This window comes from Calidris pugnax, unplaced genomic scaffold, assembly GCF_001431845.1.
Source record: "Calidris pugnax isolate Ruff unplaced genomic scaffold, ASM143184v1 scaffold68, whole genome shotgun sequence".
In the NCBI taxonomy this organism is placed as follows: Eukaryota; Metazoa; Chordata; class Aves; order Charadriiformes; family Scolopacidae; genus Calidris; species Calidris pugnax.
Window position 1 is genome coordinate 4649591 of NW_015090921.1, and position 10964 is coordinate 4660554.

General features: G+C 51.0%; 1 protein-coding gene across 1 annotated transcript; it reads left to right on the forward strand.

Moving 5' to 3' along the window:
• Window positions 1-2523: 2523 nt before the first annotated feature.
• LOC106892736 (transmembrane protein 151B-like) lies at window positions 2524-6774 on the forward strand. The gene is made up of 2 exons (XM_014950153.1): window positions 2524-2553; window positions 3455-6774. Exons 1-2 carry the CDS (start codon window positions 2524-2526, stop codon window positions 4883-4885), a joined length of 1461 nt encoding a protein of 486 aa, XP_014805639.1. The 3' UTR covers window positions 4886-6774.
• Window positions 6775-10964: the final 4190 nt, after the last annotated feature.

The following is a 10964-nucleotide window of genomic DNA, read 5'->3' on the forward strand; positions in this document are numbered from 1 at the left end:
AAATAAGGGGATATAGTCCAGACGAAAGTATTCAGAACTTGAAAGAGGAAGGACAGCCATACAGGTAGACCCTGGAGGAAAGATCCTTCTCTAACTGAGGACCTGTGGAGAGTGGGATCTGCTTAGAAGCGAAGGAGGGTATAAGACAGTGGGTCAGAAGAGCCAGGAGAAAAGAATCGTGTTTTTCCCACAGGGTTTTGAACATGAAGGCCCTGCTGAACTGGACTGGTAGGTGTGTGAATCAGAGAGATGCAGTGGGCTCTATTGGCTGCATGTCTTCACTAATGCAAGGAGGAGAGAAGCTGTCTTTTTTTGCAGACTGCAGTGAGAACAGTGGAGGTAATCTGGCTTGGGCTGATCCAGCCTTTTCAGTGCAGTGGGTTGAAGACCGTTTTTGAAGTGACAGAAATGTCATGTTGGACCTGCAAGCCTCTGAGCTGCTGCCAGCCCAACATGATGCTGCTCCAGGACCGGTGAGACCAGAGCCATCTCTTCTCCCAAAGGGGAGATGGCATTTCATGAAGCTAAGCACATTAAGAATCGTTTGCCCCCTCTGATATGGCCACTGATAGCCCTAACCAGCAGGGCTGGTTGAATCACCCCTTGGGCAGAAGCCAACCTGTGGGTTGTAAGTTGGACTACAGAGCTGCAGAGAGCACAGAAGTTGTTAGTCAAGGGAAATGAAATAAAGGGGAGGTGGGGATTGCAGTGCCTTCGGCAAATGGTCCCTTAACTGACGTGGGACAGACCTTTTGCATGGCTGTGCCCAGGGCCAGGCTGACAGCGCTTCAAACAAATCATAGAAAAAAAATATTTGGGGTTCCCAGAGCTGCATGGAGTACTTAAGCACTCACCACCTTACATTAAAGCTGACTGCTGGATTGCTTTTGCTGTATTTCACAGTATTAACCATCTGTGATTTTATATGAGAGGTACCTGTGGAAACCTGGCTGTGAACTTAAACTCCCATGTTGGAATATTGCCCAGCTGTTTTCTTCTGCACAGTCCCAGTGACTGGAGTAGAGAGATATTCTCTTTTAGAATTTTGCTCAGAAAACCTTCAGGGCAAAAAAAGGGGAGAGGTTTGCAATTCTTCATTACATTCTTCTGTACTTTTGCATTACTGTAGCACTTAAAAACCCTAAGTCTGTGCCAAGAAGAGACAAAGAATAGAAGACAGTAATTCCTGATGGAGTTTCTATGAGTCAGGAGAGCCTGGGGCTCTGACCTGAGGTCCAGTGTACAGCTGGAGCAGAAGCCTGGATTGGGGTAGTAACCACACTGGGACAGAGCAGTGGCTATTTCACAAAAGTTTCAAGAGGTTAAACTCTCCATGACTGCAAGTAGACGCAGGGATTCACCCCCAAAACTCACATAGTTGTTTTTCAACTGATTTAAGGATTCCCAGAAGACACTTTGTGGCTTTCATAAAGGTTTCCTGCAAAAGGCTAAGGAAAACAGCCTTATTCTTACCCATACCAAGGTCTTTTTATGGTCCTACCTACAGAGAAGTTATGTACTGTGCCCTTTATAACACACTTTGCTTTCCTACACCCATTTTGGCCACTGTAAAGAGAATACAGCCCAGAATAATTATTCTTTATTCTGACACATGCACGCATATAAAAAGTTTGGGATAAGAAAAGAAATTCCTTACAGATTCCTTCTGGATGCATCAAGAAAAATCAGGGGCCAGATTCTGCCCTTAATCCCTGCAGATGGATTCTAGAGTAGCTCCCTAAAATCCATAAAATTACACTGCACTTACAGTGTCAGATTAGAAGTTACAAAATCAAAACCAAACCCCATGAAGTCTAGTTTGCCAGTGCTCACAGCAAGCCAAAAGCCACTCTATAGTTACTTAGAAGTGGTTCTCTGTCCCACAAGAAAAAATAATGCAGTATTAAATCTGACCTTATAGCCCTGCGAAGTTAGATGCCAGTGCTTCCATCTCATTGAGAAGACAGTAAACTCTTCTTTCTAGTGGCACCGCACTATTATTTCCTGAATCATAAGATGCTGCTCCTTAAATTCATCGCTGGTTGAAGATTACTTACTGAATCCTAACTGCTGTGGGTCCGAGATAAGTTATACTAGGGGAGAACTTTATCTGTGGAGAATGAAAGAGAAGGCGTTTCCCAAACCTAGCATCTGTTGGCATCTACGGAGCGGTTTCATGCATTAGAGGTGGCCCCTTGGGAGAAGAACTAACAGTGTGCTTCTATTTTTGCACGAAATCAGGCTCGGCAGAGGGCATGATGATGCATGAATATCAGCGTGTTTCTGCTTTCTTCCTGTCATTTCCTCAGAGTTAGGGGGGAGATGGCTGCAGCAAGAGGGATTCAGGCAGCCCCTGTAAGGGCAGTGGGGGGGTCTTGCTTCATGCACTTTTCTACAGATGGGCAGCTGCCAGCCGGTAATGTAACTCACGCTGCTGCTGCTCCTTGCAGGGAGACAACTCTGTTTCCGATAGCTGCTTGGCTCGATTTGGCATTTTTTATTATAGCCCAACGTAGCGTGACAATGCAGCTGATTCACTGCACCATGGCTAGGGTAAGGACTGCAATCACACCGTCTCGGGGGACGCAGTGGGAGTTACGAGAGTGCGAACTCTGGCTCTACTCCCAGCCTGACTTTCGGGACTTGAAAGAGAGGGATGTGCTATGTTTTAAATATTCACGCAGACACCCTTAGCTCCAGCGCTTGAGCTTTCAGGTATTTTAGGTCAGAGCTAGTCTTCTAACCAGCCTGAAGCTATGCTGCACCATGCTGTAATCCTGACAATTTTTTCAACTAAATGTGCTTGAATCTAGTAATTTTCCTGATGGCTCACCTCCAAGAAAAATGGTGTCGATCATTTGGTAGGTTTCAGGGTTGGGTGTGAGTCAGCTCTGAGTCAGGCAGCAGCTCCAGCTCCACAAAGTGCTGGTCCCTCTGCACTGGCACGACCCATGGGCCCACAGCCCTGCAACGGCCACTGCTCCTGAGCCTCCCCAGCAGCACCCTGTGCGAACCCAGGTGCTTTGGGAACCCCCCAAAGCAAAGGGGCAAGTCCACAGCCCCACACTTTTGGCTGTTCACATGCTGCAAAGCCCTCTCAGCCTTGGAAGATGGCAGGGTGCGGAGATGATGCTGGCTCCAGGTAGGGAGAAGGAGATGGGGATGTGTCTTGCCCCTTGCAGAAAGGCCAATGTGAACAACTTGCCTCCTCAGAGCCAGGAAGAAGCAAGGAAGGAGTTTTGTCCAGAGACCTCTGTCTCCAGCACAGTGTTTCTATTCATATTCACATCTGTATTAAGTAGGGTGGTGCCCCAGTCCTCAGGCAGTCGAGAGCAAAGCCAGATGCAGTCTTGAAGGCAACAGTCACTGTGTCCATGGCACAAAGTGGTGCAGCTGATGGGTTCCTTGCTCTCTCTTTGTCTTTCTCTCCCCCTCTCCGGTGCTGTGATTGAAGCAACGCCCGGTGAAGCAATCCCTGAGCGCCTGCATGTGCCGAGAGTCCCACTGGAAATGCCTCCTCCTCTCCATCCTCATGTACGGCTGCCTGGGTGCAGTGGCCTGGTGTCAGCTGGCCCGGGTCACCAAGCTCAGCTTTGATAGCTCCTTCAAGGGCAAGTCCATGATCTACCATGACAGCCCGTGTTCAGATGGCTATGTCTATATCCCGCTGGCCTTCCTCTCTATGCTGTACGTGGTGTACCTGGTGGAGTGCTGGCACTGCCACGTCAAGAGAGAGCTACAGTACAAGGCAGATGTGGACAGTGTCTATGAATGCATCAACCGCATGCAGCAAGCCACTCCATGCATCTGGTGGAAGGCCATCAGCTACCACTTTGTGCGACGAACCCGGCAGGTGACCCGGTACCGCAATGGCGACGCCTACACCACCACACAAGTCTACCACGAGAGGGTCAACACCCACGTGGCTGAAGCTGAGTTTGACTACTCTCACTGTGGATACAAGGACATCTCCAAGGAACTTCTGGGTCTGGAGAGCTACACAGCCACCAAGCTGAGGTTCACCAAGTGCTTCAGCTTTGCCAATATTGAGTCTGAGAACTCTTACCTGACTCAGAGGGCTCACTTCTTCACGGAGATCGAGGGGCTGGATGACTACATGGAGGTGAGGGAAGGCATGCAGCTCAAAAATGTGGACTTTAAAGAGCTTATGATGGCCTACGGCGACCCGGATCACCTCCCATGGTATGTGTCCCACTATGCTTTCTGGGTGGCAGCTATCCTGATGATCTCGTGGCCACTCAGGGTGCTCATAGAGTATCGGACTGCTTATGTCCACTACCACGTGGAGAAGCTGCTGGGCCTGGAGTACACGGCGCCCATGGCCACAGAGGAGCCCTTGTACCGGTACCGCATGCCCCGAGACGCCACACAGGACAGCACCGAGCTGGAGTGGCACATCTGCACCAACCGGCAGCTGATCCCCAGCTACTCAGAGGCCATGCTCATGGACCTGGCCAACTCTCCGGCCTACAACAGCTACGCGGTGTGCCGGTACGGCGAAACGGCCCACGGCTGCGAGCGCTGCAACCGTGCCTCCAGCACCTCCTCCATCTTCTCCCGCCACGCTTTCCACAGCTGCAGCGGCAACTCCCGCCTCTCCCTCAACACCAGCCGCTTCTCCCTCTGCCGTGTCCATGGCTCCCACAGGACAGGCCTCTGGAGGAGCCGCAGCAGCAGCATCGCGGAGCGGGGCTGCCAGGACGAGCAGTGCTGCTCCTACTCCAGCCAGCTGGCCGTCAATGAAAACCCCCCCACCTACCACGACGCCCGCTTCTTCCCTGTCCTGATTGTGCACAGGCCGGAGGGGCACGAGGGGCGGCATTTCTACGTCAGGCGTTCCTCCTGCCTAGAAACCTCTCTGTGACAGGCCTCCATGGCTTCTCTGCCCCGGGACAGGGCTTGCGGAGGTGCTGCCGGTGGGGAGCCTGCCAGCGTCCGTCCCCACACCAGGTCAGCAGGACCACCTTCAGTGAGGACACAGTCACTCCGACCACGGCCAACCCTCATGGCCTGGAGCTTCTCCCCCTCCTTCGGCTGCTCTCCCTAGTCGTTTGTTCCCCTCTTCCTTTCGTCCTTTCGCTCTTCACCCTTTCCCTGCTCCTCTGTTTCCTGTCTCTCCTCCTATCCCACCCTCAGTCTGGTGGGTTTTTTTTTACGTTTCAGTCACAGCGTTTGACTGCTGTTGCCACCGGAGGATTTATAAAGCCTGTGTTTTGCAGTGTGTTTGCCCTTTCGGATGCCCTGCAAGATAAGGAACTCAGATAGAGCAAGGCGAAAGGCAGGCGGCCAGCCAGAGTCAAGTCAGAAGGAGAATTCAGATCTGCAGGCGCTGAGTCACCTCCTGCAAACCCGAAACAAGGTGCTTTTCTTATTTATTTTATTTTCACCAGTCTTTTTTTCCTCTTCTCTGTCACTTATTCTCTCCTTTCTTCATGTTTCCTCCTCTTGCTTTACCTTCATCTTCATTTTTTTTTTTTTCAGTTTTCTTACTTCTGCTTTCCAATTTTTTTCTGGGATTTTGCAGGTGAGGATGTCTTTCAGGGTGTAATTGCCTTCCGCTGGGCAAAAATAAGGTATTCACGGCACAAATGTCACTGACTGCTGACACAACCACAGGCTACGCCCCTGAGAAATGCTGAGGACTTTTTTTCCAGACTAGTGTCACGCACCAATAAAGCAAAAAGCCCTTTGCTCACCTTGTCCTGCCTGGTCTGCAGCACAGATGCTGCTGCATTTCCAGCTGTAGTTAACCTTGTCCAGCTCCACCCCTATTAGCAATCCTTGAGAGCTGTGATGTAGAGCAGTGCCCTGTTAGTGCCACTATTTTTAGGACTATAGGTCTGGTTTGTGGTTGTTTCATTCCTACCACTTGCTCAGAGCAGCACGGGATGGACAAGGGGAGAGGGGCTGGAGAGGGAAAGGTAAATATGGTATTAACCCTCCCACTGATAGTCTGGAGCTGTTAGGAAGCTCTTCCACCCACAGTGTCTGTTGGAGCAGTTGCAGATCTGCTCTCCATTACCCTCAGCTTTCCATGTGCCCTGGGGAGAGGTTTTGGCCCGTAGCCCACCACCACCTTCCCACCTTCCAGGCGGGATGTGGTGCCACCCCAGACCCAGGCAGGGAGCACAGCTTGGAGCCAGCCCCACCAGCTGCTCCTGCCAGTGCTCCAGGCTCTTCCTACAAGGCTTCCCGTAGAGCAGGTGCAGCACCTTCCAGAAAATATCAGATTAGTCCCAGTAATGCCAAACTCAGAAGGTGTGTCGTCCTGGCAGAGCAGACTGCTGCACTCTGGGGAGTGGGCTGCCCTCCTGTCCCAACCAGGGACCCCCCTGAGAGCCAGAAGCTTATGGCCACACTGAGGACCCACCAGGGACCTCAGACCTGCCAAACCTCCATCCCATGAGTGACGGTCATATGGTGAGCAAGCTGCATACCCTTTTGTTGTATGGATGGCGGAGATTGTTCTCCACCGTGACTCACAGGAGAATGCAATACAATCGCAATACAGCCACTTTCAAAAACAAAGTGTTGTCACTCCCTACAGCAAGTAGGTAAGAAACCAAGCCCCCAGAGGGGCTGGCAACAAATGCTTCCTCCCAAGTCCGTTCTGTGTGTATCTACATGTAATACGAGGTTTGTAAAGTCATATTAGTATGTGTAGATTATATATAACTCTGCATACTTATATGGTGATTTCTTATGGCATTGACTGTTGCACCATGTTAAATACATTTTGTTTTGGTTTGATGACTCCGTTTTGATGTGCTGTCTTTATTTCAACTCCAGAAATAGAAACATTGGCAATACATGGCTACCCTGCTGAAAATGATGGCACCATCAGAAAGGTTGTTTAAATTAGCATGAGTCGATTTTTTTTTTAATGTAAATACTTTATGTACAGTTTATGTGACATTTTCATTCTGACAGCTTGGCATTTATCGCAAAAGATAGATAACACGTATGATGTGTTAGTTTATCACCTCTAAAAAAGAATAACCATCCCAGACACATGGAGGAAACAGGTTTGGGCTTGGGGTAATGATTATGTTTGGGCTGGGGCCAAACTTGATAACATTGAAACTTAGAGAAAAATCCAAACATAGATCCACCCTACAGTGACCCAGTCCTAGCCGCCCATCTACACCGTGCCACCTACCACCCCCAGGCAGAGCTGGGAGAGTTTGGAAACTAAGGAAAGGATCAGGCCTGAACTCAAAGCTCTGAATCATTACTGATTTACTTGTATTCTGCAGATGAAATAAATGCAAGTCTTTAATATGGTTCCCTGTCCTTATCTTCATTCACACAGAAACTTAAAACCAGCACATATGGAAGATGTAAGAGCTGGAGGAGGTGGAAACATCACGAAACAGAGAGGCTGGAATATTTCAACACAGTTTCTTACTGAAGGAGGTGGTAGGGAGGAAGACAAGAAAGGAGAAAGGAAGGGATAGTAGAATAATATAAATTAAAAGAAAACAGAGTTCAGCTGCTGCTAAGATAATTCCCAAATGAGCAGCATAACTCAGTTATGGCAAGCTTAGCCCAGACACAGGCAGGATGAGTTTCAGTCTTCTTGCATTGCTGCTGCAGCCACCTGTGGCTTTAAATGCCGTGTCCAAGGTCTTGGCATGGCCAGTTTGGTCCCATATGTATTTCAAGATGGAGAGTTATATTTGGGTCCTCAGAAGTGGCCACGTTAAACAGTATTATTATCTGAGATGAACAAACTCTGGCAATCCCATTATTATGATGGGTTGGGCAGAGAACGGAGGCAGTTTATGCTCAGCTTAACCTTTTCAGTGTCCTCAAAAGCCACTGTAATATCCAGCAGATCTCCAGCTGTGTCCTTGGCAAGGTTTGGACAGCCCAGAGGGTTTCTTCTTCCTCACTCTTTGTGCTCTGGCTCAACTTCGGGGCATTTATTTGAGAAACCATCCCTAAGCTGCAAAAGCTCTCACACACATGGAGCTCCTTCCTGTCACTTGCTGTAGCCTCTGGTGGTGACTGAAAAGCTGGGAGCAGCTCCTTTTCTGGCCTGGAGCTGAATACGCTGATTTCAACACATCACCCACTCAGGAAGCACCTGAGCAGCCATCCTGGGTCTCCTACACCAGAGAGCAGAGCTGCTCCTGCGACCCTTGAATGCCACTTCATCGTCACTCCTGCCATTGCCGCAGGTTCCTGACGCAGGATGAGGGATCTGTCCCTTAGCAATGCAAGGAACGGTGCTGCTCTTCAAATCCAAAGTCAGAGGATGGAGCAGACAGGTTCTCAAATCCGAGCGCAAACCAGGCAGCTCTATGGAAAACATTTTGTACAAAACACAGGGATTTTGTATCCAATTGCAGATTTTGACAATAGAGCTGTGGCATGCACCAGCAGCTTTTAGGCTGAACTTTTAGGCCCACGGCTTCTCATGCGAAAATGAGTGTTTCAGGGTGCTTTCTCACTGGGATAACCCATCCTTGCCCTGTTGGGTCTCAATAATTAGAAGAGGCTGGAGAGCAGAGGAAGGTGAGGAAGTCCAGCAATTAATTCTCTCCCTCCTGCCTTCTCTCTCCCCCTCCTCCCTCCCTCTCTTCTTTTCTTCCTTTTTCCGTCTTTTCCTTCTCCCTCATCTTCCCAGCACTGGGAATTCACCTCTTGATTATTATGCAGCTCTTCAGGCATTTTCTAGAACATGCCTACACCACCCAGCAAGTCCAGTGAGATGTGACAACACACTATCACAACAGAAGTAAGGAAAGGACGTGAGCCAGGAAGGCACCAGCTTATTTATAAGCCGGTGTGCCATATCCTGTGCATGTGAGCAGTGAGCACTGTCACTGGTGTTACTGCCTGCAGAACAATGCCACGTTGCTTAATTCAGTGGCATGAATGGCCGGGAGAGTTTATTTGTCTTCAGTTCCCAAAAGCATTTCAGAATCACCAGTTCCTTTGATTCCTGCATGGTAATATTGCACTCCTCCGTGAGTTTTCCCACAGCAGTTTGCACTCCAACTGGCAATGCGTGCACGATTTCAGTCCAATTTTCATATGGCTCTTCCTGCCTATCACTGTTGACAGAAAGCCCTTCTTGGAAGAGCTGAAGCCAGATTCCCTGCTGGGGAAAATTCCCTTTGGTCTTCTGCTTCCAGCAGAGCTTTGCTCTCAGAGTCTGGCCTCTACAACAGAGTCTCAAAGTCTGTGCTGTGCTACAACAACTTCTGATCCTGTACTCCTCTTTGCAGATGAAAGCTCCTTTCCCCTCCTTCTTCCCCTTCCCAAAGCCTTTCGAGAGCATCGTGTATGACATTTGGAGGAAGCACCAATACGCCTGTCGAGGTAGAGGCATGGTCTGTGAATGCAGCTTGGAGTCAAGCCTCTCTTGGCCACTGCCTCCCCGGACGGGCTTGGCCAAGCCACACCACTTGCTGGTGCCTCCTCTCTCCTGCTTGGACACTGGAGCTTTTCCTGAGCCCATAGGGTCAGGATAGCAGTGCAAGCCTCTGTAATTGTAAGGTTGGAAGAAATCCTTAGAAGGAAAACGCTGTAGAAACACAGCTCTACTCTAATGGCCATTTTTATTTTTTTTTTCTTTCTCATGAGACAACTAAAATCTGCAGAAGTAGCTACTTTCTGGAAGGCGCTACCGCCATGAGTAAGTGCAGAAACATGCCACGCGCTGGGAGGGATGGGTATATATGGATACATGGGGGAGAGAGAGCAGCGACAGCAAGTGCACGTCAAGCTTTTTTGCAAACACCGGCGCAGAAACTCTCAGCCCCGGAGTCGTCATCGCGATCCCAGCGAGAGGCATGTCACGATTTCCCCGTCCCCGAGAGCACCCAGGCTTCCTGCAAGCCCTCGGCTGATGGTGTCTCCTCCCAGCCACCTCGTTGTGGAGAGAGGCACTGGGGAGGGAGTGACATTTCCATTCCAGTCATTAATTCTCCTTGGCATTGCTCCAGTCCCCGAGGAATTCCTATCAGAAATGCAAATGGCTTGGGGAGGGGGGGAAGATCAGAGCTCGGGAGGGAATTAGGTGAGCTTTTCGTGCCTCGGTTTCTCCATCCCACAAAGTGGGGATAACACTGTCTCCCTGCTCTCCTCCTGCTCCTGCTGGAGCCGCTGGGCAAGTGTTGCACACCCGTGGGGCTGTGGCAGAGCCGAATGCTGCCTCGTGTCGTAGTGATTTGGCTCCTTAGGGTGCCTTCCAACCCAGATTCTCACCGTTAACTCCTATGAAAGGGCAGCACCAGGCTTTTTTTTAAAAAAAAATGGTGTGCCGGTGACTCTTTCCACCCCACGCTGCCAACTCTGTGGCAGCAGAGATCTCCTTCCTCAGACCTCTCCCTGCTTTTCCACCAAGGGGAAGGGAAAAGAGGGCAAGGCCGAGCTGATCCTGCTTGAAGGGCATGGGCACATCTCCTCCCGTTGCCGGTGCTCCTCTACAGACGGGGCACCGGTGCATGAGGTTGTCTGGCACCCCAGGAGCTGGAGTTTGGCAAGGGGAGCGCGGCCGAGGCAAGGAACCGGAGAGGTCTGGCCAGGGAAAATGATGGGGATGGGGGTGCTGCTCAACTCAGTCCCGGCAGAGCCTTGGTTTGGGGGGTGCTGAGCCCCGGTGGTGGGTTGGAGGGTCTCCTGAGGGGCCAGGCTGCCCTCCTGCCTCCATATGTAGGTAAGGGAATAAGCGACCTGCTTTCCCCCTCCCTGCCCGGTGCCCCGATGTGGGTCACCCGCCGCCGGCGCTCTGGAAACCAGGCCGCCCCGTGGAGCAACCCCCGACGGATTTGGGGGTGGGGGGAGAGAGCCGCCCCTCCCCGGCCCGACCCGTCCCGGCTCGGCCCGCCCTCCGGAGGGGTCCGACCCCCGCGGGGCGGGGAGGTGCGGGCGGCCCCGGTGCCGTAGCGGGGCGGCGGAGCGAGGGGAGGGGGGCGGTGGAGCGAGGGGAG

Excerpts from the sequence above, each read along its gene's own strand:
- LOC106892736 (XM_014950153.1), top strand. The coding sequence starts at position 2,524 with ATGCAGCTGATTCACTGCACCATGGCTAGG. Across the intron at positions 2,554-3,454 it reads TTCACTGCACCATGGCTAGG|CAACGCCCGGTGAAGCAATC; the intron begins GTAAGGACTGCA and ends CTGTGATTGAAG.